General features: G+C 47.8%; 1 protein-coding gene across 3 annotated transcripts in view; it reads right to left on the bottom strand.

The window, feature by feature from the left end:
• Positions 1-5040: 5040 nt before the first annotated feature.
• The window catches only part of SEC13 (SEC13 homolog, nuclear pore and COPII coat complex component), a 38456-nt gene continuing 16719 nt past the window's right edge, over positions 5041-26777 (bottom strand). Inside the window, exons 6-9 of one of the 3 annotated variants that reach the window (XM_006077482.4) lie at positions 16745-16878; positions 16280-16403; positions 14609-14755; positions 5041-5466 (exon numbers count right to left, since the gene is read on the bottom strand). In XM_006077482.4, the coding sequence (XP_006077544.2) occupies positions 5353-5466; positions 14609-14755; positions 16280-16403; positions 16745-16878 (519 nt within the window). In that variant the 3' untranslated portion in view covers positions 5041-5352. Of the gene's footprint in view, positions 5467-6654; positions 8274-13718; positions 14078-14608; positions 14756-16279; positions 16404-16744; positions 16879-26777 lie in introns of those variants that run through there. The other 2 variants (XM_025272350.3, XM_044933839.2) reach the window with 2 other exon arrangements.

Genomic DNA, 26777 nt, shown 5'->3' on the forward strand with positions numbered 1-26777 from the left:
CGGCAGATGGCGCAGGTGCGGTTTTGACGGTCTGAGGGTGAGGGATCTGCACATTTATTGTGCCTTGTTTATTTCTTGTAAATATTTGAGGAAACTTTCCTTTTGAATAGGGCTTGTTGAAAGTCCCTCTGTTTATGGGTTTTGAAGTTTTTACTCACCGGCCTGTACCAGGGTGTTTCTGAGTAAGTGTTCCTCATTTAAGGCCCCGCAGCCCTTTGATTGTGCAGTGCCTTCAAGCACCAGTCTGTATGTTGTAATAACAGGAAATGGCCACAAGGTGGCACTACTTTTCCATGCCCAACCCAGGTCAGTGGGGAGACCAGAGCTTTAGGAGTGCGGGCTTTGGGTGGTCCATGTGCTTGGAGCATATGCCAGCACAGACCACAAAGGCTTGTGTCTCATTCCTCCTCCTGTTTCACCCTTGACCCGCAGATACTCAGAAAGCCCTGGGAAACTGCTGCGCTGCATTCCTGTCCTTTGGAAGTTAGGGGGCTTGAAGCTAAGGGGCTGCAGGTGAGCCTGTGCAGGCCGTATGAAAGTTTGAAGTGCTTTTCTCCCCGATCGTGCGGTGTTTCAGGTCCTTTTGGCTGAGATTAGCATTCAGGGTAGGCCGCCTGGGTCTCAGATTGAGCCCCAGTTGGGAAGTGAGGAGGTACTAGGACTCCAAGGGAGGAACATTTATGCCAAAACCTCCACAGCAGCCTGAGCTCAGGTGGGTCTGGCCTTGGGGACCAAGGCTGCTTAAGCATGGCACACCTGCCAGGGGCCCCAGGCTGTGGGGAATATAACAGACAGTTTGAAACATACTTCAAGCGTTCAGGTGTACGAGGGCATAACTGATCTCGTCGTGCATGCTGTAGATGGGCAGCACCATTATTCAGGTGTACACGTCTGCACAGCCCTCCTTTTGTGGACTCTTCCCATGGAGGCTCTTACACAGTGCTGGGCAGTGTGTGTGTGCTGTGTAGCAGTGGAGGGTCGATTTTTACATAGCAGTGTGAACTGCTCGTTGACATGTTCCTTTATAGCCTTTCCCCAGCCTTTGCCCCTGACAGACACACATTTTGTTTCCAGGACTCTCTGTTTTCTCAGAGGGTTCGTTTCTGTCCAGTTTGAGATGACACCAGTACAGCAAATCCTGCGTCTGCTGCCTTTACCTAAGTTCCCTGAGTCCAGAGATCTCTGGGTCCATCCTCTTGCGGAGAAAGGTACTGTTTTCCTCTTCATGTCACGGCTGTTTCAGTAGTCTAGCACATGCATGTCCCAGATGGATGTCTTCGGCAATCAAGTGTCCTGTCATTTGGGTTGACTCCCAGTCCTGACTGCTGTCCACACTGCTGCGGCATGCATTTTGATGCCCATGGCGTTCAACTGCTGTTTCTTATGTCCAGGGGTGTGTACTGGGCTCACAGGAGCTGTGATTTCCCTTTCAGAGGCCCGAGTACTGATCTGCAGAGTGGCCGGTACCTATTTGCATTGGCAGCACTGGCATGGAGCGTTCCCTTTTCTCCTGGATCTGCATATACAGGTTTAGACATTTGATGCTGGACATTCTGCCTCATGGCAGTGGTGCAGACTGTAGTTCTGAGGGGTGGTCCAGTCTTGAGTTTGAGGGTTCTGGTGCAGCATTTAATGTGCCTTGTTTGTTTCTTGTAAATACTCTGAGGAAGATTTCCTTTTGAATAGGGCTTCTTGAAAGTCATCTTATTTATGGGGTTTGAAGTTTTTCTCGCTGACCTGCACCAGGGTATTTCTAGGGTAGCGAAAGTGAAAATCACTCCATCGTGTCTGACTCTTTGCAATGTCCATGGCATTCTCCAGGCCGGGATACTGGAATGAGTAGCCTTTCCCTTTTCCAACGGATCTTCCCAACCCAGGGATTGAACCGAGGTCTCTCAGGTTGCAGGCGGATTCGTTACCAGTTGAGCCACAAGGGAAGCCCATTTCTAGGGTAAGTGTTCCTTATTTAAGGCCCCGCAGCACTCTTGCCTGGAAAATCCAATGGATGTAGAAGCCTGGTGGGCTGCAGTCCATGGGGTTGCTAAGAGTCAGACACGACTGAGCGACTTCACTTTCACGCATTGGAGAAGGAAATGGCAACCCTCTCTAGTGTTCTTGCCTGGAGAATCCAAGGGACTGGGGAGCCTGGTGGGCTGCCGTCTATGGGGATGCACAGAGTCAGACACGACTGAAGTGACTTAGCAGCAGCAGCAGCAGCAGCCCTTTGATTGTGCAGTGCCTTGAAGCACCAGTTTGTACATTGTGATAACAGGAAATGGCCACAAGGCGGCACTACTTTTCCATGCCCAACCCAGGTCAGCGGGGAGAGCAGCGCCTTAGGAGTGCGGGCTTTGGGTGGCCAATGTCTGTGGGATGCCAGCACAAACCACAAAGGCTCGCGTCCTATTCCTCCTCCTCCTTCACCCTCGATCTGTAGATATTCAGACCCCAAACTGCTATGCTGAAATTTCGTCCTTTGGAAGTTAGGGGGCTTGAAGGTAAGGGGCTGCGGGTGAGGCCCCCACCACCGCAGGCTGTATGAAAGTTTGAAGTGCTTTTCTCCCCGATCGTGCGGTGTCTCTTGGGTCCTTTTGGCTGAGACTAGCATTCAGGGTAGGCCGCCTGGGTCTCCGATTGAGGCCCAGTCGGGAAATGAGGCTCTTGCAGGCCAAGGGTGGAACATTTATGCCAACACCTTACAGCAGCCTGAGCTCAGGTGGGTCTGGCCTGGGGACCAAGGCTGCTGAAGCATGGCACACCTGCCCGGGGCCCCAGGCTGTGGGGAATGTAAGAGTTAGAAACACACTTCAACACTGCAGGTATATAGACATAACTGATCTCCTCGTCGTGCAGCTGTAGATGGGCAGCACCACTGCTCAGGTGTACACGCCTGCACAGCACTCTGTTTTGGATTCTTTTCCCATGGAGGCTCTTATAGTGCTGGGCAGACTGCATGTGCTATCTACTGATGGAGGGTCCATTTTCATGTAGCAGTGTGAACCGCTCGTTCCCGAGTGTTCCTTTGTATCCTTTCCCCCAGCTTGTGCCCCTGCTACACACACATTTTGCTCCCAGGACTCGAGGCTGGCTTCTGTTTTCTAGCAGGCTGAGATGACGTCCCTACACCAAACGCTACGGCTGCCACCTACCTTAGTTCCCGAGTCCAGGGTCTCCAGGTCCATCCTCGTTGCGTCAAGCTATTGTTTTCTTATTTCATGGCTATCTCAATCTAGCGCACACGTGTCCCGGGTGGATTTTTTCGGCATCCTAGTGGTCCTGGTCATTTGGTTTGATTCCCAATCTTGAGGTTCATATTCCTGCAGCAAGCATTTTGATGCCCGGGCCATTTCAATTTCCAGTTGCTTTTTACTTTATGTCCGGGAGCATGTACTGGGCTCACGTGGAGCTGTGACCTCCCTTTCAGAAGCCCGAGTCTTCTTTTCCAGAGCGGCCCGTGCCTGTGTGCAGTGCCTGCATCAGCGTGGAGGCTCCCCCTGTCCTCGATCTGCAGCGGTCACTGTTTGCAGACCTGTGTGCTGGACACGGACTCAGGGCAGATGGCGCAGGGTGTGGTTTTGACGGTCCTGTCTCTGAGTGTGAGGGATCTGGTGCAGCATTTGATGTGCCTTGTCTGTTTCTTGTAAATACTTTGAGGAAACTTTCCTTTTGAATAGGGCTTGTTGAAAGTCCCCATTTATGGTTTTTGAAGTTTTACTTGCTGACCTCAGCCAGGGTGTTTTAGGGTCAGTCAGTTCAGTCGCTCAGTCGTGTCTGACACTTTGTGACCCCATGGACTGCAGCACACCAGGCCTCCCTGTCCATTACCAACTCCCAGACCTTGCTCAAATTCATGTCCATCGAGTTGGTGATGCCATCCAACCTTCTCCTCCTGTCTTTAATCTTTCCCAGCATCAGGGTCTTTTCCAGTGAGTCAGTTCTTCACAGCAAGTGGCCAAAGTATTGGAGTTTCAGCTTCAGCATGAGTCCTTCCAATGAATATTCAGGGTTGATTTTGGTAAGTGTTTCTTATTTAAGGCCCTGCAGCCCTTTTTGCAGTGCCTGAAGCACCAGTTTGTACGTTGTAAGAACAGGAAATGGCCACAAGGCGGCACCACACTTCTATGCCCAACCCAGGTCAGTGGGGAGACCGGGGGCTTTGGGTGACAACGTCTCTGGAACGTGGAAGCACAAACCCCAAAGGCCTGTGTCCTGTTCCTCCTCCTGCTTCACCGCTGACCTGCAGATATTCAGACACCCCTGCCCAACTGCCATGCTGCATTCTTGTCCTTTGGAAGTTAGGGGGCTTGAAGCTAAGGGGCTGCAGGGAGCCTGTGGAGGCTTCTCCCGTTAATGCAATATCTCTTGGGTCCTTTGGCTGAGATTAGCGTTCAGAGTAGGTCTCCTGGGTAAAATTTAAGCCCAGTCTGGAGGTGAGGAGGCACTAGAATTCTACTCCAGGGGAGGAACATTTATGCCAAAACCTTACAGCAGCCTGGGACCAGATGGGTCGGCCTGGGGCCAAGCCCACTCAGGATGGGGATAGCGCCCTCTTCACGCTCAGGGTTTTTTCTTCCCCTGGATTTTAGTAGTTACGGGCTGTACACGGCACAAGGCAGTTTTCTCACCTTCCTGCGGATTCCCTCCGTGGCAATTCCGGGTTTTCTGCCTCCAGAGGCGCGACATGCAGTCTGCAGAGATCTCAGTCATCGCAGTGAGGGGTGTGAATGCTCCTTCCAGTTGTGGTCACAGGCGCTTTGAGGTGCTCCTCCGTGAGGGTGAGTAAGGCCCTCTGCCCGCAAACGGATGTAACTGGAGAGGGCAGGCTTTATCAGCCCGTCCAGAACACAGGGTGTATACGCAGGGGACACAGCCCAGCCCTGAAGGTCCAGGGCCTGGGGCTCTGAATCGCAGAGCTCTGCAGGTGCCTGACAGCTGCGTGAGGCTCGGCAGGCCCCCAGCCACCTGGCCTTCATCTGTGCTCTTCCAGGACAACTACTGTGAAAAGCTCGGTTTTAGGTGGGTTAGGAAATGCAGGGAGAGTTATAAGCAATACGTGTTTATTTAATTACTCTGGAAACAAACCCCACAAATGACGCCTGAACGTAAAAGGTACGTAAAAATGACCAAAATATCTTAAAATAACAACCTTCGGATCTTTTCATAGTTTTTCCCTCAGAACAAGTGTGTGTTCAGCTGGACGGTACGTTACAAACCATATCAGCTCATGTCAAGGCAGATGATGACCCTGTTGTGTCTGTGGCCCCAAGGGGGTGCGCGGGCGCGGGGTGTCTTCCTCGCTGTCTGGGCCGCTGGCCCACGGTCTGCGCGGGCGGAGAAGTGGGCCCCGTGTGCTCACTGCTCGTTCTGCTGGCCCTCCGTGACAGACGTGGACACGGGTCCCTGGCCCTTGTTGACGTCGCTGATGCACACCCACTGCCCGTCGACCGACTCCTTCCACAGGGTCACCTGCAAGCAGAAGGCGGCACCCACTGGAGGCGGCACCCCGCCCTCCTCGCCCGCGTCTCCAGGAGGGGCGCACACCCCACCTCCTCAGAGAGCACCGCTCCCCGTCAAGGGCTAAACTGAGCACTTATGTTCTGGTGGTTTCAGTGGAGGAACCAAGGTAAGTAAAGGAATAAACACACACAGAGGAAGACAGGGGTGGGGAGAGTGATGTCAAGAAGAGGATGACTGCAGCTGCCCTGGCTTCCTCCCCGTCAGATGAAGAGCGGAGAACTCTTCATGGACATGACGCGCCTGAACAAATCCTACACTACAGCACTGAGGCTGAAGTGCCCCTCCAGCAAAGACAGACTCCATGACATGGTAAGAGGTGTGGCCAACGTTTAGCCCAGGGCCCCTTTCCAGGGCTGGCAGAGCACCACGCAGAGAGGCTTCTCCTGAGGCTCTGAACTGGAGTGAGAAGAGAGCCCTCTGCTTGCAAAGAAGTTATCACTTTGCAGATCGGCTACTCTGGTTTGGCTCCACAGAGATGAGGCTCTGCTGCTGAGACACTAGCTGGGCAGGGCATGGACCGCCACAGCCAGCACCGGGTCTTGGGGCGGGAGTCTGTTCCTACAGGGAACGTGGACACACTGAAGCTAGAGATGAGGTCACAAATGAGCCATCAGTAGCCTACAGCACTACTTGCCTGATGGCTCAGTGAGTCAAGAGTCTGCCTGCAACGCAGGAGATGCGACTTCCATCCCTGGCTGAGGAAGATCCCCTGGAGAAGCAAATGGCAACCCACTCCAGTATTCTTGCCTGGAAAATGCCATGGTCAGAGGAGTGTGGCAGGCTACAGTCCATGGGTTTGCAAAGAGCTGGACATGACTTAGTAGGTAAGAAACCCTGGAGCTGCTTCCCAGGCCAGGAACCACTTCCGACCACCCAAACTACACTGGCACTCTGCAGGAAAAAAGCGAGTAGCCTCACGTACCAAGAAGTGCACACTCTTGCTCGGAAGCTCACCAAAGGGAGAGCCAAGCATCCTTTGGACCCTGTCCTGCTGCACTGCCAAGACAGGGACGTTGCAGGGTGAGCTGGGGGAAGCAGCAGGGAGGCAGTGCGATCCACATGCTCTCAAACTGTGCCACGAGGAAGTGCTTCAACAGAAAAAAGGTTTAAATAGAAAGCGCTATGTTGAAAGGCTCCCAGGTACAGAATCTGAAGTAATGAGTGCTAGAATTGAATCCAAATGTTATCAGATATAGCACAGAAATACATGGTCTAATCCATAATTAAAGGAGAAAAGAAACAGGAAATTCAGGGAGAATCCCTTGAAATTAATAAAAAGGGCAATCGTAACACAATGTGAAAAAAACAATCTCAAAGAGTATCCTAGGCGGGTAAATCAGGAGGTTGGGATTCACACAGACAAACTTCTAATAATAAAACAGATCATCAAAAAGACCCTATTGTAGCCCAGCAGACCTCTACTGAACACTGTCCCCTCAGCTAACCCGTAAAGAGTCAGAGAAAGAACAGGAGTGTGTATGCCAGGTGACCAGCACAGTGTTCTGAAACTGACACGACACTGAGACTGTTGTCTACTGTGCTGCGATGAGGGCTCTGGAACTGGGGCTAATGTCCTTCCCTGGAGCCTGAGCTGGCTGGGAAACCAGGCTGGAGAGTCGAGGGCCACAGGAAGCTGGCAGGGAGGGACCAGCAATGCTGCCCTCTTGGAGCTGGCCTGCCTGGGCCACGCAGAGGATAAAGCACACCCAGTGCACCCGAGAGGTGAGTGCTCTGGGCAGGACATCTGGACAGACCTGAGTCTCCATGGCCGACTTTCATGGAGGGCCCCCTTCTCCAGCCTCTGTCCAGGGGCTCAGCCCCACATACCTCGAGCAGCAGCTATGCAGCACGGCTCCCCAGGTTTGGAACCTAGTGTGTTGATGGTTGAGGAGGAGGAAGGAAGGGGACAGAAACCCTGGGATGTCTGTGCTGTACCCATCAGTCTCCGAACAACCCAGGAACACGTGGTTCCCAATGGTTTTGGAGGCTGCACCAACCACCAAGGGCAGAAAGAAATGCTGCCGCTGTGTGGCCACTTCCCAAATCAACAATATTAAAACCATGGTTTCAGGACACTTCAAGCTCACCAAGCCTGTGGGGCTGTAAAAGGCACCTGTTTTCAAGAAATAGGGCCCAGAATCTCATGGATAAGAACTCAAAACAGAAAGCACTTTCCAATAGCGGGTTGCAGAGGTACATTTTCCAAGCACTGCTCTCAACCTTAGCACAGACAGACATGATTCTCCTGTCAAGAGGATCAACAGGAAACACCACTAGGAATCCCGGCACCTAACACAAGGGCCATCCTTACACAGCATGAAAGAAGCAATCCAGGGCAGAACCTGGAAAGAAAGGAAAACTCTATACACTGTTGAGGGAAATGTAAATTGGTAGACTTTCTAGACAGAACACTACAGAGGCTGGTCAAAAATTCAGAAAGGGAGGTATCACAATTCAGTCAGAGTCCTTCTGGCACAGGGTCTGCAGACGCCTGAATTTCAAAAGATACCTGCACCCCAACTTCCACGGGAACATTATTAACAATGAGAAAAATGACAAACACCAGCGACAGATGAACTGATGAAAGTGTGGTATGGTACCGTGGAGTTACTTCTTCAGCCATGGAGACAAAGGAGGACGCCAGTGCGGCCCCGTGGGCGGGCCCGGAGATGATCCCGGGAACCGGTGCAGATGCAGAAGGCAAATATATTGTGATTTAATAGGTGGAACCTAAACAGTGGTAGAGTGAACTTGGTCTGAGTAGATGAAAAAAAAAACAAAAGGAAGTGTTAGTGCAGGGTATAGTGAGCAGACAAATGAGAGGGTCAGGATGCACATATGCAAACTCCTGTTAATAAGACAGACAATCTAACAAGAACCTATCACACCGCAGAGAACTCCAGAGAACAGTGTCCTAAGCTACTGAGGTAAAGAGCCTGAGCAACAGCTATGTGCATATGGATAGGTGATCAGCACCCAGCGTTCTGAAACTCAAAGACTGTAAACCAAGAATACTCCCAGATAAAACAAAGAGGAAAAAAGAAAACCTAAGAGACTGCTGGTGCTGTGCTGCAGCGAGGCCTGTGAAACCTGAGAGTCACACCCCTGCAGCCTGGAGAGTCTAGGGGCTGAGGTAGCTGGCCGAGAGGGACCATAATCGTCAGACGTGGGTGGCTGATGCAGAGGCTGAAGCACACCCAGTGCTCGTAGAAGACTTCAGTCTCTGAGCAGACAGGTCTGAAAAGAGGGCTTCCCATCTCCAGCCTTTCTCCAGAGCGAGTCCACGTACACGTGGAGCACCTGCTCCCTGCGTGTTTCTGGGGTTCACCCCTCTTGAGGTGAAGGGTAATGGGGAGGAAGGAAGGAGACAGGAACCCTGAGGTGTTCTGTGCTGTCTCTTCAGTCTCAATGACAACCCAGAACACGTCATTCGCAGCAGTTCTGGAGGCTACATGAACCACAGTAAGGCAGCAAGAAATGCTGCCGCCTGTGGCCACTGCACAAAGCGACATTAAAAAACCCTGGCTTCAGGAGACTTCAAGCTCACCAGAACTGTGGGGCTGTAAAGGCACCTGCTTTCAAGAAACAGGGGCCCAGTATCTCATGGATTCTAAGAATTCAAAACAGAAACCACTTTCCTATAGTGGGTTGCAGAGCTATATTCTCCACACACTGCTCTCAACCTTCGCACAGAAAGACATGGTCTTCCTGCCCAATTAGTAGAGAGGACCAACAGGAAACACCACTAGGAATCCTGACAGCGAACACAGGGCCACCCTCACACAGCGTGGAAGAATCCGTCTCGGAGAGAACCTGGAGAGAAGGGAACCCGCCTACACTGTGGGGTAAACGGATATGGAGAGTGCTACTAGGCAGAACACTAAGGAGGCTGGTCGAAAATTCAGAAAGGGAGCTATCATAGTTGACTGAGAAAGAGCCCAGCGGGCACACAGCTGCAGACGCCTGAACTTCAAAAAATAAAAACGATAAGTACTGACGACAGATGAACTGCTGAAAACCATGGTACAGATACAGTGAAATTAACTCCTCAGCACCAAAGATATGTGGATGGATTCAGAGGTGATCCCACGAACCGACTAATATAGATGCAGACTGACAAATACTTCGTGATTTCAGTAATAGGTGGAATCTAAACACCGTTAGATGTGAACTTATCTTAGAAAGAGGCTCAGTGAAGAAGGGGGAAAAAAAAGGAACCATTATTGCAGCGTTAGGGGGCAGATAAAAGAGAAGGTTGGGATTCAGTCACATTAACTCCTGTTAATAAAACAGACAATCAACAAGAACCTACTGCAGCAAAGAGAATTCCAGTGGACGCTGTACCCTAAGCTATCCAAGAAAAGAATCCAAGAAAGAACGGGTGTGTGCCTATGTACAGGTGGCCAGCACCCAGCATTCTGAAACTGACACGACACTGTAGATCAACAATACTCCCAGAAAATAAAGAGGAAAAAGGAAAATCTGAGAGGCTGTTGTCTGCTGCGCTGTGCTGCGATGAGGGCTCTGGAACTGGGGCTAATGTCCATCCCTGGAGCCTGAGCTGGCCGGGAAACAAGGCTGGAGAGTGCAGAGGTGGAGAAGCTGGCAGGGAGGGACCAGCAACGATGCCCTCCCGGACCTGGAGTTCCTGGTGCCTCTGGAAGGCACCAAGTCACCAGGCTTGGTGGGTGATGAGGAGGATACACACGCCCAGTGCACCCGAGAGGGAGAGGCTTGAAAAGAGCACGAATCCACAGGCCCGGCTTCTGTGGAGGGCGCCCCCACCTACACCGGGCAGCACCTGTGCACCGCGGCTTCCGGGCTTGAGTCTATTCGTGTGGAGGGTAAGGAAGGAGACAGGAAGCCTGGGGTGTTGATTCTGCACCCTCCAGTCTCAGTGAGAACGCAGGAACCCGCTGTTCCCTACGGTGTGGAGGCTGCATTAACCACAGTCAGGCAGAAGAAATGCTGCCGCCTGTGGCCACTGCCCAAAACAGCACTAAAACCGCCGCTTCAGGGCACTCAGACTCGCCAGGCCTGTTGGGTTGTAAAAGGCACCCGCCTTTAAGAAACATGCTCTGGCATCTCATGGATAATAATCTGAAACAGAGGCCGCTTTCCCGAAGCAAGCTGCAGAGATACATTTTCCTCACACGGCTTTCAACATTAGTAGCTCAACACATACTCTAAATCCGCAATTAGTAGAAAGAACCAACAGGAAACTCCAAGTGACACCAAACAGAAGGGCCATCCTCACACAGCGTGAAAGACTCAGTCCCAGCGGGAGCCTGGAAAGAAGGAGCCTCCTAGTCTGTTGGTGGAAGTGTAACCTGGTAGACCTACTATGCAGAACACGATGGAGGTTGGTGAAAAACTGAGAAGGTAGCACAGTCAAGTGAGAAAGAGCCCTTCGCGCACAGGGCCTGTAGACAACCGAACTCAGAAGATAACTGTACCCCCAACTCCTCCGCATCATTTATAAACAGAAAAATGATAAATACCACAGACATGAACTGGTAAAAATCGTGGTACAGATATAATGAAATTACTTCCTCATCCATGGAAACAAAGGAAAAATGTTCATTGCAGCTATGTGGATGGATCCAGAGGATCCCACAAACCATCTAATACAGATACAGACCGACAAGTATTTCGTGATTTTCATAACATGTGTGATCTAAATAGTGTGAAATGTGAACTTCAAAGAGAAGCAGGCTCAGTGAGGGAGAAAGAAAACAAAAGGAAGTGTGGTACAGTACAGTGGGCGGGTACATGAGAAAGGTGAGATTCACATACATAAACTATTAGTAAAAGAGAGAATCAACAAGAGCCCGCCGTAAGCAGTGAGAGAACGCCAGTGGACAGGTGTCCCAAGCTGTCCCGCTGAAGACCCTGAGAAACCACAGGTTGTGCGTGTGTACAGGTGACCAGCACCCAGTATTCTGAAGCTGACACGACACCGTACACCAAGAATACTTCCAGATAAAGAGGGAAAAAGGGAAACCTAAAAGAGTATTATCTAGTGTGTTGCGATGAGGCCTCTGAAACGGGGGCTAATGTCCATTTCTAAAGCCCAAGCTGGCTGGGAAACAAGGCTGGAGTGTCCAGGGGCTGAAGGAGCTGGGAGGGAGGGACCAGCAATGGCCCACTCTTGGACCTGAGTGCCTGTTCCCTCCGGAAGGCAGCACAATCATCAGACATGGGTGGGTCACGCAGAGGCTAAAGCACACCGTTCACCCAAGAGGTGAGTCCTCTGGGCCGGACAGGTATGGAAAGAGCCCGAGTCTCCACAGACGGCTTCCGCGGAGGGCTCCCCTTCTCTTGCCTCGGTCCAGGGGCCCAACCCCACGTACGTCGGGCACCAGGGCTGTGGTTTTCCGGGTCGGCACCTCTTGGAGTGAGGGGTAAGGGGGAGGAAGGGAGGAGACAGGAACCCTGGGGTGTCTGTGCTGCACCCGTCAGTCTCCTGACAGCCCAGGAACATGTCGTCCCCTAGGGTTCTGGAGGCTGGAGTGACTACAGCCAGGCAAGGAAACGCTGCCACTTTGTGGCCACGTCCCCAAATGATTCATTAAAACCGTGGTTTCAGGGCAGTTCAAATTGACCAGGCCCTTGGAGCTGTAAAAGACAGTTGCCTTCAAGAAATATTGCCCCAGTATCTCATGGATAAAGAATTCCTAACGACCCATTTTCCAGAAGTGGGTTGCAGAGAAAGATTTTCCTTCACTGCGGTAAACCCTAGTACAGAAAGACATGGTCTGCATTCCCAACTGGCAGAAAGACGTCACCCCGAACACCAACCTGGAATCCCGTTACACCCACAGGAGGACAATCCTTACAGTGTGAAAGGCAACCCCAGAGAGCACCTGGGCGGAAGGGAACCTGCCTACTCTGTCCGGGGGAACGGAACTGGCAGACCTACTCGGCAGAGCACTATGGAGGCTGGTCAAACATTCAGAAAGAGACCTGCTGCCACGGGGCCTGTAGACACCAGATATGGACGATTTCCTGCACTGCAGTGCTCGCTGCACCATTCTTTACAAACAGAAAAGTGACAAATACTGATGACAGATGAACCCGTAAAAAATAAATGTAGTGCAGACGTACACTGGAGTAATGACTCATCTACAGGAACAAAGGAGTAAAGCCAGTTGCAACAATGTGGATAAACCCAGAGATGATCCCACGAATGATCTAATTCAGACAGAGACACACAGATATTTACGATTTCAATAATAGGTGGAATCTGAACACTGTTACAGGTGAACTTGAAACAGCATGTCAGTGAAGAAAAAAGAAAAACAAGGAGGTGTTAGTGCAGGGTATGGTGGGCAGATAAATGAGAGGGCTGGGATTCACATATATAAACTCCCATCACTAAGAGAGATAAAAGACTCTATTGCAGCGCACAGAGAACCCCAGTGAACCTGTGTCCTAAGCTATCCAGGTCAAGAATTCAAGAGGAGGGATGTGCATAAGCATAGGTGACCAGCACCCAGCATTCTGAAACTGACACGACACTGTAAATCAACAAAACGTCCAGAGAAAATAGAGGAGAAAAGAAAAACCTCAGACAGTATTATCTACTGTGTCGCAATGAGGCCTCTGAAGCCTGGGGTAAAGTCCATCCCTGGAGCCCCAGCTGGCTGGGAACCAAGGCTGGGGCGGCGGGGGCCGAGGCAGCTGGGAGGGAGGGGCCGGCAACGGTGCCCTCTTGCACCTGAGTGTCTGGTCCCTCAGGAAGGCACCGCATCACCAGATGTGCATGGGACATGCAGAGCGTTAAGCGCACCGAGTGGGCCCAGAAGAGGTGAGTCCTCTGGGCGGGAAGAGGTCTTGGTGGAGGGCTTGCCATCTCTAGCGTCTGTCCAGAGACTCAACCCCACCCACGTCTGTCAGCCACCTGCGTGCTGGGGTTCGGCAGGGGTTGGTGTTTTGGGTGAAGGGTGAGGAGGAGGAAGAAAGGAGGAGGAAGCCCTTCAGTGTGTGTGCTGGCGCATACTGTCCCCTTGACAGCCCGGGAACACGGCTTTTCCTGAGCTGCTGGAAGCTGCAGTAACCGCAGTTGGTCAGGAAGGGAGGTTGCTTGTTATCATTTTCTATAACAAGAACTTTAAATCCACTGCTTAAGGAAGGGTCATATTCCAAAGACGTGTTTGCTTCTAAATGATACCTGCTGTCAATTGACGACTTTGGGTAGGTAATGTAATAACCATGAAAACAGGGCCCACTTTTAATAAGGTAGTTTCAAAAGGTACATTTTACTCACACTGTGAAAAAAAGAAAGATGTTCAACCTAGTATCAGAAATTTAAATCACGGTGTGGAAATAACAAATACAGGAAGTGTTCAGAGAAAACGGAACCCTCGTAAGACGCTGCCGGCAGTGCAGCGGTGACGGCCTCTACACAGAACAGAACGTGGCTCCTCCAAGTCAAGACAGATCGTTACTGGGCCATTCCAGGCTCTGGCGAATAGGCACGCGCATGACTACGGCCTCATCTGTGCAACAGCCTCCCAGAGACAGAGAATACACTTCTGGTTGCCAAGAGGGACGGGGTCTACAGGAGGGATGGATTGGGGATTTAGCATTAGCAGATGGAAGCTATTATACACAGAATGGATTAACAACAAGGTCCTACCACAGAACAGAGGGAACTACATTCAGTATTTTGTAACAAACCACCATGGAAAGGAACATGAAAGAAATATGTGTAACTGAATGACTCTGCTGTGCAGCAGAGATTAACATTGCAAATCAGCTATATGCCCCAATTCACAACAGCAACAACACAGACACCATGCTAAGTGAAACAAGCCACTCACAACATCAAATCCTTTATAACTCCACTTCTAGGAGGTGCCTAAATGCTCCATTCATAGAGACAGAGAGCAAAATGAGGGCTGCTAGGTGCTGGTGGAGAGGTGGGAGGGTCTGAATACCACAGAGGATGAGACGGTTGGATGGCATCACCGACTCGATGGACTTGAGTTTGAGTGTGCTCCGGGAGTCAGTGAGGGACAGGGAGGCCTGGCATGCTGCAGTCCACGGGGTCACAAGGAGTTGGACGCAACTGAGTGACTGAACTGACCTTATTGTCTCCACCGGAGACCGCCAGGATGTTGGCTGTGATGGACCAGCTGACATGCCACACAACGTCGTTGAACTTGTGCAGCAGTTTGGGAGACCACGTGTTGCCCGAGGCATCGTCACAGGTCCAGATGAACACTCGACCATCCTGGGAAAAGAAGACTCGAGTCAGGAGATGGGGGCAGCAATCCTCCCAGGTGACATCTTCTCCATCTGGATCTGTACTGGACCTTTTCAGGAATAGGGGGAGGGAATCAGGGCAAACCACAGCCAAAGACCTCCTGGCTGTTTCCAGCTTTGACAACCGATTTCCAGCCCAGCACCCTTGCCTGTATCCCTTCAGCCCAGGAACACACTTCAGGCTGCGCAGGAGTCTCCCAGGTCCCTTTCCTCATACCAGTTTCAGGGATGGACTTTGTCAACATTGCTGTTTCTCAAATTTTCCCTGGGACTTTCTCACATGTGCCAAGTCACCTCCTGGTTTTGGTTTCCAGTAGCCCTGTACTTTCTCAACGGAATGGGTATAGGTGTTTAAAAAGCCAAGCTCAGAGAATAAAAAGCGACCAAAAAAACACAGAAAAATACACACACACAACAAACCAAAACAAAATCATCTTTTACATCATTTGAACCTCTTATACCTGGTCCTCTCAAATTTAGGACCAAGTAGAACAGGCTTGGAGGAGGGCAAGGCAAACCCACTGCAGTCTTCTTGCCCGGAGAATTCTATGGACAGAGGAGCCTGGCACATTGTAGTCCACAGGGTCACACCAGAGGACACAACTGAAGCGACTTAGAACACGTGCACGCACAAGAAACAGGCTCAAGTGATGTAAAAGGCCTGGCTTAACTCGCATCTTTGGTCAAAGTGTTAGTCACTTCAGTCCTGACTGCGACTCCACGGACTGCAACCCGCCAGGCTCCTCTGTCCATGGGATTCTCCAGGTAAAAAGACTGGAGTGGGTTGCCATGCCATTTTCCAAGGCATCTTCCTGACCCAGGGATCAAACTCAGGGTCTCTCGTATTGCAGGCTGATTCTTTACCATCTGAGCCACCAGGGAAGCCCCCTCATCTTGGATGAGTAAAATGAAAGTCGCTCAGTTGTGTTTAACTTTTTTGCGACCCCACGGACTCTACAGTCCATGGAATTCTCCAGGCCAGAATACTGGAGTGGGTAGCCTTTCCCTTCTCCAGGGGATCTTCCCAACCCAGGGATCAAACCCAGGTCTCCCGCATTGCAGGTGGATTCTTTACCAGCTGAGCTATCAAGGAAGCCTCATCTTGGGTGGTTGCATATAATTAAAGGCTTGTCCTGGGTCTTTTCTGTCTGGGAAGCATGAGCAGGGAAGGTCTTAGGATTTCCCACTGATCCTAGTCCTTGCTTGGGAACACTCTTAATGCCCAGGTAGCTCCAATCCCTTTCCATAAAAGGGTCAGGAGGGGAACTAGTCCTGAGTCTGGTCTTGCTCTTGGCTCAGTGGAAGAAAGCCACTGTGGCTTCTGGTCAAGACCTCACTGAGAGGTGAGCGGGCTCCAGAAGCGCTCTTATATGCAGTGGTCCACAGGTGCCAGCCTCCTGCCCTTCCAAGGACTTTCCCCAGGGGACTGTAAGGGCCGATGGGACTTCCTGAGATTAACTAACGTGGGACGCCTGCATGGGTCTGAGCTGACCTGAGAGCAGCTGGCGATGGTGCTGGTAGGCAGGCCGATGGAGGGGGCCCAGGCCACATCTCGAACCCAGTCATTGTGGGCTTCCAGCTTCTGCTCTTCCTTCCACTGGCCGTCCTCCTCCTCCCTAGCAGGGGAGATGGGAGAATCCAGCAGGCAGAGTCCAGGCACCATTCCGTCACCTCCCTTCCTCCCCCGCCCCAAAGGCTCCACAGGGGTGGAGAAGCTACTCCACCTTTCTGATAGCATTTGTTGAGCCAAATAACAGCAGTTAGGAAGAGTCAAAGCGCCTGAGGAAAGGGCAAGATTTTGACTTTTTTTTTAAAATAAAGGATGTCCTCTGACAGACTGAAGACAGTATTCAATGGGCAGAAGGGGAAAAGGTGCTTCTGTTTCTGGTGAACTGAGGCTGAGTCACGGTAGACAGGGTAGAAGATTCCCCTTAAAAAGGTCACCAACTCCACTTACTTCCACAGTTTGATGAGGTTGTCACAGCCGCCTGACGCAAACTTCTTGATGTAGTTGGGCTTCTGCCCGGATGGCTGGTCTATGAGGCTTCCGGGTACGACAGCAGGGGCCCAGCTGACAGCATTGCAGCCGATCTGCAGGGAGAGGGACTCATGCTGACTCTGCCCCTTGGCCCAGCGACAGGACACTGCTTCTGCAGACCCAAGGCTGGTGATCATCTCCTCTCCAATTCTCAGGACTGGCTTATGCAGGACAGCTCTTCTAATGAACTAAGGATGAGCCACCCAGAATTCTGCTTCAAGGATTCCTTACAGTGCACGTCTTTCTCAGCAAGGTGCATTTAAAGTAGGAAGCAGGGACTCTCAGGAATTTAAAAGACAGAACATATTCCAAATATACGAAGGGAGGGCACAGATCTCAGAAAACCACACAAAGTAAATACATGGATTCATCAATCACTCTGAAGTACTCCTGCAGTCACTCCCAGCTCAAAAAATAAAATGACCATTTACCCAAGAAGCCCTGTCGTTCGTGTCCTACTTGAATCTCAGCTCCTCTTCCCCATAAGTAAACATTATTCTGATTTCTATTTATTTTAGCACATTTGTCACCCAAACGCGCATTCCGAGGCACCAGTGTAGTTGTGCCATTAAAAATGTGTATTTGAATTGCAGTATCTCTTTTTTATTGAAATGTAGTTGATTTTCAAGGCTTGTGTTAGTTTCAGGTGTAGCAAAGGGATAGTTACATGTATGTTTTTTCAGATTTTTGTCCATTTTTTTTTTTTTTTAGACTTTTGTCCATTTTAAGTTATTAATATTACAAGATACTGAATAGAGTTCCCTGTGCTATACAGTAATTCCTTGTTGGCTATTATTTTTATATAGCAGTGGGTACATGTTAATCACAAATTCCTAATCTGTCCTCGCCCTTTTTCCCTTTGGTAACCATAAGTTTGTTTTCCTTTTTTTGGGTCACACTGTGCCGCATACGGGATCTTAGTTCCCCAATCAGGGATCACACCCACGCCCCCTGCACTGGGAGCACAGTCTTAACCAATGGGCCACCAGGGAAGTCCTGTAAGTCTGCTTTCTATGTCTGTGAGGCTGTGTTTTACATCAATCTTTAAGATTCCACATGTAAGAGATATCATATGGTGTTTGTCTTTCTCTGACTTTACTTTTATAATAATCTCTAGGTCCATCCATGCTGCCGCAGATGGCATAATTTCGTTCTTCGTATGGCTGAGTAATATCCCATTGTATGTGTGTATATGTGCGTGCCGCATCATCTTTCTCCATTCCTCTCTTTACGGACGTTGACGCTGTTTCCACGTCTCAGCTAATATAGTGCTGCTAGGAGCAATGAGGTGCGTATCTTTTCAGAGGAGAGTTCTCACTTTTTCTGGATACATGCCCAGGAATGGGACATACATCCCATATATGTGTCCCACATATATCCCCCACACGGTAGCTCTAGTCTTAGTTTTAAAGGAGTCTCCACACTGTTTTCCATATTGGCTGCATCAATTTGTATTCCCACCAACAGTGCAGGATGCTTCTCTCCTTTTCTCCACAGCCTCCCTAGCATTTATTTTTTTGTAGACTTTTTGATGATGGCTATTCTGACCAGTGTGAGTAAAAACATTTTTTTGATGTTTCTTGCATCTCTCATTTATGGATTCTCCCTATGATCTTACTGATCAGATTCAGGTTTGTTTCCTTTTGCCAGGACTACAGAGTACGGTCTACTCCTTCAGCAGGAGGCACACGACCTCAGACTGTCTCTCTCTCTGTTTTATTACCATGTCAATAATTTATGCCTCTTTTAACTCACTGGGCATTCCAAAATGGCAATACTGTCATTCTATCCTTTGTCATTTATTACATGGAATACTCCACACAGGGGCTATTTCATTCATTAATATTTGCTCCCCCACAGGGGTACAGATCAGGTAGGAAAGGCAGCATAAACACTTAATCCCTTCTGAACCAGTTTCTTGTTATTCTTCAAAGATGACTGATTCTTTTTTATTAAGTAACTATCAGGATGAAGGCATAGATTTAAGCGTATTTGATGGCTTTTGGTTCATTGCAATCATTCTCACTTTTTACACTCAAACTGCCCATCTTCGGCACTTTGAGCCTGTTCAAGGTGGTTCCTTTGACATAACCTTAGTATGTCTAAGTATGTCACTGATTTCTTTTCTATCTGGCATAACAAGATGTTTGTTCCTTTCCTGCCTCAAAACCTGGGATCAGCCATTTCCAGAAGAGCTCTGGATTCTTTCAGTGAGAAACTAATTCAAGTGTACTTCTGGTGCTAAGGATGTTCACTGACAGATGATTATTCATTTTATTTCATCTGACACACAGCAGGATGGTCTCAGAATAATGATGCCATCAATATGATAACTAGTAGTATTTGTATCAGTCCATGGGGTCGCCAAGAGTCAGACATGACTCAGCAACGTAACAACTCCATTCTCCCACTGTTTTGTTTTTTTGGTGAGGGGGTGTTTTTGTGTGGATGGTACCAACATGAAGAAGTCTAGATCTCCAGTTGCTTGTGCTGCACACCATTTTTAAATAGTTATACTCTATCTATCTTAGCTGAGCACATGACCAGGACTCATTCAGTTTAATACTGAATGGTCTTCACAACTAACTGTATATTTATATGGATGTCTTTCTAGCCATTTTTGTTGTCTAAAACTTATTCTCTAGTAGATACCTCAGGAAGGGCTTATGGAAACAACAGTCCCTGAGTTTTTGCATACTGATAACAGTTTGCATTCCTTACACTCCAACCTGTAAAGACAGCTTTGAGATGTAACTGCTGTTAACAGCATGTAAACTGCACAAGCTGATTAACTTTGACATCAGCATATCCGGGAAAGCCAGCACTACAATCAAGATAGCAAATGAATTCCAAGTGCTGAAAGAAAAAACCCTTCCAACCAAGAGTACTCTACCTTGCAAAGCTACTGTTCAGAAGTAAAGGAAAGACGGTTTTCCACACAAGCAAAAGTGAAAGGATTTCATCACCACTAACCTGGCCTTACAAGAAATGTTAAAGGGACTTTTTTAAGCTGAAAAGAAAGGGTGCTAATTAGTAACAAGAAAACATATAAAAGTATAAGTCTTCCATGTTTTATGCTCATAATATAAAAATATATTAAAGGTAGTGGATTAATTGCTTATGATGCTATTATGAAGGTTAAAAAAGTAATAAAAATCTGTGACTACAGTAATTAGTTAAAAGGATACACAAAATAAAAAGATGTAAAATGTGACATCAAACAAAAAGTGGGTGGGGGAGGGTAAAAATATAGAGCTTTAGAATGTGAACAAATTTAAGTTATCAACTTAAAATAGGCTGTTATTAATATGAACTGTTCTATGTAAACTCCATAGTAATGACAAAGCAAAAATCTATAGAGCAGATACACAAGAGATAATGACAAAGGAACCTGAACATGAGAGTGACGGTGTCAGTCACTCAGTCGTGTCTGACTCCTTGTGACCCCGTGGACTGCAGCCCACCAGGCTGCTCTGTTCACGGAATTCTCCAGGCAAGAAAACTGGAGTGGGTAGCCATTCCCTTCTCCAGGGGATCTTCCTGATCTGGATCAAACCTGCGTCTCCTGCACTGCAGGTGGATTCTTTACTGTGTGAATCACCATGGAAGCCCAAGGATAAAGGTCATCAAACTACAAAGTAAGAGAGCTAAAGAAGTAGAAAAGCCACAAAAAAACAGTAACACAGCATGAAGTACCTACCTAGCAATAATTACTTTAAATGTAAGTGGACTAAATTCTCCAACTAGACATGGAAGGATGGCTGACAGGAGAAAAAAACAAGATCATCTGTATGCTGCCTGTAAGAGACTCACTCCAGACTGAAGGACACACACAGCACGAAAAAGAAGGGATGGAAAAAGATGTTCCACGCGAATGGAAACCAAGAGAGCTGACTTTAATACAGAGGCCGCACTAAAAGACAAAGAAGGGCGTTAGATATGACAAAGGACAATCCAAAAAGAGGATGTAACATTTGTAAACATTTACGCACTCAACATAGGAGAACCAAAATATATAAAGCAAATATTAACAGACTTGAAGGGAGCTATAGGCAGCAATACAGTAACAGCAGGGTTATGTCAATGGCAGATCATCCAGACAGAAAATGGCCTTACGGGACACATTAGACCAGAGGAACTTTACAGAGATATAGAGAATGTTCCACCCAAAGCAGCAGAATACAGGCATGTCTCACTTTATTGTATCTTGTTTGAAGTTGAGTTCTTTACAAACTGAAGGCTGTGGAAACCCTAAGTCGAGCAATTCAATTGGCACCATTTTCCCAATAGCATTTACTCACTTCCCATCTATGTGTCACACTTTGGTAACTTTGCAATATTTCAAACTTTTTCATTATTACATTGGTCTTGGTGATCTGTGCTGAGTGATCTTTGATGTTACTAATGCTGTTATTTATGACTTGCTAAAGGCTCATATGATGGTTAGCTTTTTTAGCAGTAAAGTGTTTTTTAAAGTATGTACATTGTTTTAGACATAATGCTATTATTGCATACTTCGGAGAAGGCGATGGCACCCCAGTCTAGTACTCTTGCCTGGAAAATCCCATGGACGGAGGAGCCTGGTGGGCTGCAGTCCAGGGGGGTCCCTAAGAGTCGGACATGACTGAGCGACTTCACTTTCACTTTTCACTTTCATGCACTGGAGAAGGAAATGGCAACCCACTCCAGTGTTCTTGCCTGGAGAATCCCAGGGATGGGGGAGCCTGGTGGGCTTCCGTCTATGGGGTCACACAGAGTCGGACACGACTGAAGTGACTTAGCAGTAGCAGCACACTAGTATAGTTTACATATAACTTTTATGTGCACTGGGAATCCAAAAATTCAGGCGACTCCTTTTATTGTGTTATTTGCTTTATTATGGTGGTCTGGAACCAAACCCACACTATCTCTGTGGTACAGTCTTCTCAAGTGCACATGAAACATTATCCAGGACAGATCTTATGTTAGGCCACAAAAAAGTCTTCAAAAATTTAAGATGACTGAGTTACTGGTTCCAAATAGGAAAAGGAGTACGTCAAGGCTGTATATTGTCACCCTGTTCATTTAACTTCTATGCAGAGTACATCATGAGAAACACTGGGCTGGAAGAAAGACAAGCTGGAATCAAGATTGCCAGGAGAAATATCAATAACCTCAGATATGCAGATGACACCACCCTTATGGCAGAAAGTGCAGAGGAACTAAAAAGCCTCTTGATAAAAGTGAAAGTGGAGAGTGAAAAAGTTGGCTTAAGGCTCAACATTCAGAAAACGAAGATCATGGCATCCGGTTCCATCACTTAATGGGAAATAGATGTGGAACAGTGGAAACAGTGTCAGACTTTATTTTTCTGGGCTCCAAAATCACTGCAGATGGTGACTGCAGCCATGAAATTAAAAGACGCTTACTCCTTGGAAGGAACGTTATGACCAACCTAGATAGCATATTCAAAAGCAGAGACGTTACTTTGCCAACAAAGGTCCGTCTAAGTCAAGGCTATGGTTTTTCCTGTGGTCATGTATGGATGTGAAAGTTGGACTGTGAAGAAGGCTGAGCGCCAAAGAATTGATGCTTTTGAACTGTGGTATTGGAGAAGACTGTTGAGAGTCCCTTGGACTGCAAGGAGATCCAACCAGTCCATTCTGAAGGAGATCAGCCCTGGGATTTCTTTGGAAGGAATGATGCTAAAGCTGAAACTCCAGTACTTTGGCCACCTCATGTGAAGAGTTGACTCATTGGAAAAGACCCTGATGCTGGGAGGGATGGGGGGCAGGAGGAGAAGGGGACGACAGAGGATGAGGTGGCTAGATGGCATCACTGACTCGATGGACGTGAGTCTGAGTGAACTCCGGGAGTTGGTGTTGGACAGGGAGGCCTGGCGTGCTGCAATTCATGGAGTCGCAGAGAGTCGGACATGACTGAGCGACTGATCTGATCTGAAGTCCAGGAGTCTCTGGCGGAGGCGTCGGTTGACAGTGGCCTGCCACAGGGCCAGGGGCACTGAATACAACTGTGCGGGCATTAAGTCCTTTTGAAGGAGGTTGCCATTATCACCACTGTTTGCCACCATAGTTTGGCCTCAGTCCAAACAACAGGGAGGGAACACAGCCCCGCCCATCAACAGAAAACTGGATTAAAGATCTACTGACACAGGAGGGCCGACAGGAGCTACTCCATGTTCAAGGTCAGGAGGGGCGGCCGTGAGGAGATACCCCACGTCCAGGGTAAGAGAAACCCAAGTAAGACGGTAGGTGTTGCGAGAGGGCATAAGAGCGCAGACACACTGAAACCATACTCACAGAAAACTAGCCAATCTGATCACACGGACCACAGCCTTGTCTAACTCAATGAGACTAAGCCATGCCCATGGGGCCACCCAAGACGGGAGGGTCATGGTGGAGAGGTCTGACAGAACGTGGTCCACTGGAGAAGGGAATGGCAAACTACTTCAGTATTCTTGCCTCGAGAACCCCATGAACAGTATGAAAAGGCAAAATGATAGGATACTGAAAGAGAAACTCCCCAGGTCAGTAGGTGCCCAATATGCTACTGGAGGTCAGTGGAGAAATAACTCCAGAAAGAACGAAGGGATGGAGCCAAAGCAAAAATAATACCCAGTTGTGGATGTGACTGGTGATAGAAGCAAGGTCCGATGCTGTAAAGAGCAATATGGCATAGGAACCTGGAATGTCAGGTCCATGAATCAAGGCAAATTGGAAGTGGTCAAACAGGAGATGGCAAGAGTGAACATCGACATTCTAGGAATCAGTGAACTAAGATGGACTGGAATGGGTTAATTTAACTCAGATGACCATTGTATCTACTACTGTGGGCAGGAATCCCTTAGAAAAAATGGAGTAGCCATCATGGTCAACAAAAGAGTCTGAAATGCAGTACTTGGATGCAATCTCAAAAAAGACAGAATGATCTCTGTTTGTTTGCAAGGCAAAATCATTTAATATCACAGTAATCCAAGCCTATGTCCCAACCAGTAATGCTGAAGAAGCTGAAGTTGAACGGTTCTATGAAGACCTACAAGACCTTTTAGAACTAACACCCAAAAAAGATGTCCTTTTCATTATAGGGGACTGGAATGCAAAAGCAGGAAGTCAAGAAACACCTGGGGTAACAGGCAAATTTGGCCTTGGAGTACGGAATGAAGCAGGGCAAAGGCTAACAGAGTTTTGCCAAGAGAACACACTAGTCATAGCAAACACCCTCTTCCAACAACGCAAGAGAAGACTCTACACATGGACATCACCAGATGGTCAACACCAAAATCAGATTGATTATATTCTTTGCAGCCAAAGATGGAGAAGCTCTATACAATCAGCAAAAACAAGACCGGGAGCTGACTGTGGTTCAGATCATGAACTCCTTATTGCCAAATTCAGACTTAAATTGAAGAAAGTAGGGAAAACCACTAGACCATTCAGGTATGACCTAAATCAAATCCCTTATGATTATACAGTGGAAATGAGAAATAGATTTAAGGGACTAGATTTGATAGACAGAGTGCTGATGAACTATGGATGGAGGTTTGTGACATTATACAGTAGACAGGGATCAAGACCATCCCCAAGAAAAAGAAATGCAAAAAAGCAAAATGGCTGTCTGAGGAGGCCTTACAAATAGCTGTGAAAAGACGAGAAGCAAAAAGCAAAGGAGAAAAGGAAAGATGTAAGCATCTGAACGCAGAGTTCCAAAGAATAGCAAGAAGAGATAAGAAAGCCTTCCTCAGCGATCAATGCAAAAAAATAGAGGAAAACAACAGAATGGGAAAGACTAGAAATCTCTTCAAGAAAATTAGAGATACCAAGGGAACATTTCATGCAAAGATGGGCTCGATAAAGGACAGAAATGGTATGGACCTAACAGAAGCAGAAGATATTAAGAAGAGGTGGCAAGAATACACAGAAGAACTGTACAAAAAAGATCTTCACAACCCAGATAATCACGATGGTGTGATCACTGACCTAGAGCCAGACATCCTGGAATGTGAAGTCAAGTGGGCCTTAGAAAGCATCACTACGAACAAAGCTAGTGGAGGTGATGGAATTCCAGTTGAGCTATTCCAAATCCTGAAAGATGATGCTGTGAAAGTGCTGCACTCAATATGCCAGCAAATTTGGAAAACTCAGCAGTGGCCACAGGACTGGAAAAGGTCAGTGTTCATTCCAATCCCAAAGAAAGGTAATGCCAAAGAATGCTCAAACTACTACACAATTGCACTCATTTCACACGCTAGTAAAATAATGTTCAAAATCCTCCAAGCCAGGCTTCAACAGTACATGAAATGAGAACTTCCAGATGTCCAAGCTCAATTTACAAAAGGCAGAGGAACCAGAGATCAAGTTGCCAACATCTGTTGGATCACAGAAAAAGCAAGAGAATTCCAGAAAAACCTCTGCTTTATTGACTACACCAAAGCCTTTGACTGTGTGGATCACAACAAACTGGTAAATTCTTCAAGAGATGGGAATACCAGACCACCTTACCTGCCTCCTGAGAAATCTGTATGCAGGTCAAGAAGCAACAGTTAGAACCGGACATGGAACAATGGACTGTTCCAAATTGGGAAAGGAGGACGTCAAGGCTGTATATTGTCACCCTGATTATTTAACTTATATGCAGAGTACATCATGCAAAATGCTGGGCTCGATGAAGTACAAGCTGGAATCAAGTTTGCCAGGAGAAATATCAATAACCTCAGATATGCAGATGACACCACCTTTATGGCAGAAAGCAAAGAGGAACTAAAGAGCCTCTTGATAAAAGTGTAAGAGGAGAGTGAAAAAGCTGGCTTAAAACTCAAAATTCAAAAAATGAAGATCATGGCATACTGTTCCATCACTTCACGGCAAACTGATGGGGAAACAATGGAAACAGTGACAGACTGTCTTTTCTTGGGCTCCAAAATCACTGCAGATGGTAACTGCAAACATGAGATTAAAAGACGTTTGCTCCTTGGAAGAAAAGCTAGGACAAATTCAGACAGCACATTAAGAAGCAGAGACATTACTTTGTTGACAAAGGTCCATCTAGTCAAAACTATGGTTTTTCCAACAGTCATGTATGGATGTGAGAGTTGGACGATAAAGAAAACTGAGCACTGAAAAATTGATGCTTTTGAACTGTGGTGTTGGAGAAGACTCTTGAGAGTCCCTTGGACTGCAAAGAGATCAAATCAGTCAATCCTAAAGGAGATCAGTCCTGACTATTCATTGGAAGAACTGATGCTGGAGTTCCAATGCTTTGGCCACCTGATGCGAAGAACTGACTCATTGGAAAGGACCCTGATGCTGGGAAAGATTGAAGGCGGGAGGAGAAGGGGACGAAAGAGGATGATATGGTCGGATGGCATCACCGAATGGACATGAGTTTGAGCAAGCTCCCGGAGCTGGTGAAGGGCAGGGAAGCCTGGCATGCTGCAGTCATGGGGTCACAAAGAGCCAGACACTACTGAGAAACTGAACTGAAGTCCTATTAAGCATCTTTTCTGACTACAATGATATGAAACTAGAAATAACAAGGAGAAAACTGGAAAATCCACAAATATGTGAAGAATAAACAACATGCTACTGAACAGCCAATGGATGAACAAAGATATTAAAAGAGTAATAACAAAAACACCATCAGACAAATGAAAGCAGAAATACAACACACCAAACTTTGTGGAATGCATTAAAAGCAGTTTTAAGAGGGATGGTCACAGCAATAAATACCTAAAGGAAAAAAAAAAAAAAATCTCAAAAAACCCCAAACTTTATACCTCAAGATACCAGTAAAAGAACAACAAATGAAGACCAAAGTTAGTGGAAGGAAGGAAGTAACAAGAATCAGAGTAGAAATAAATGAAGTAGAGACTAAAAAGACAACAAAAAGATAAATGAAACTAAGAAGTGGCTCTTTGAAACTATAAATAAAACAGACAAACCTTTAGTTATACTCA

Source organism: Bubalus bubalis, chromosome 21 (assembly GCF_019923935.1).
Source record: "Bubalus bubalis isolate 160015118507 breed Murrah chromosome 21, NDDB_SH_1, whole genome shotgun sequence".
Lineage (NCBI taxonomy): Eukaryota > Metazoa > Chordata > Mammalia > Artiodactyla > Bovidae > Bubalus > Bubalus bubalis.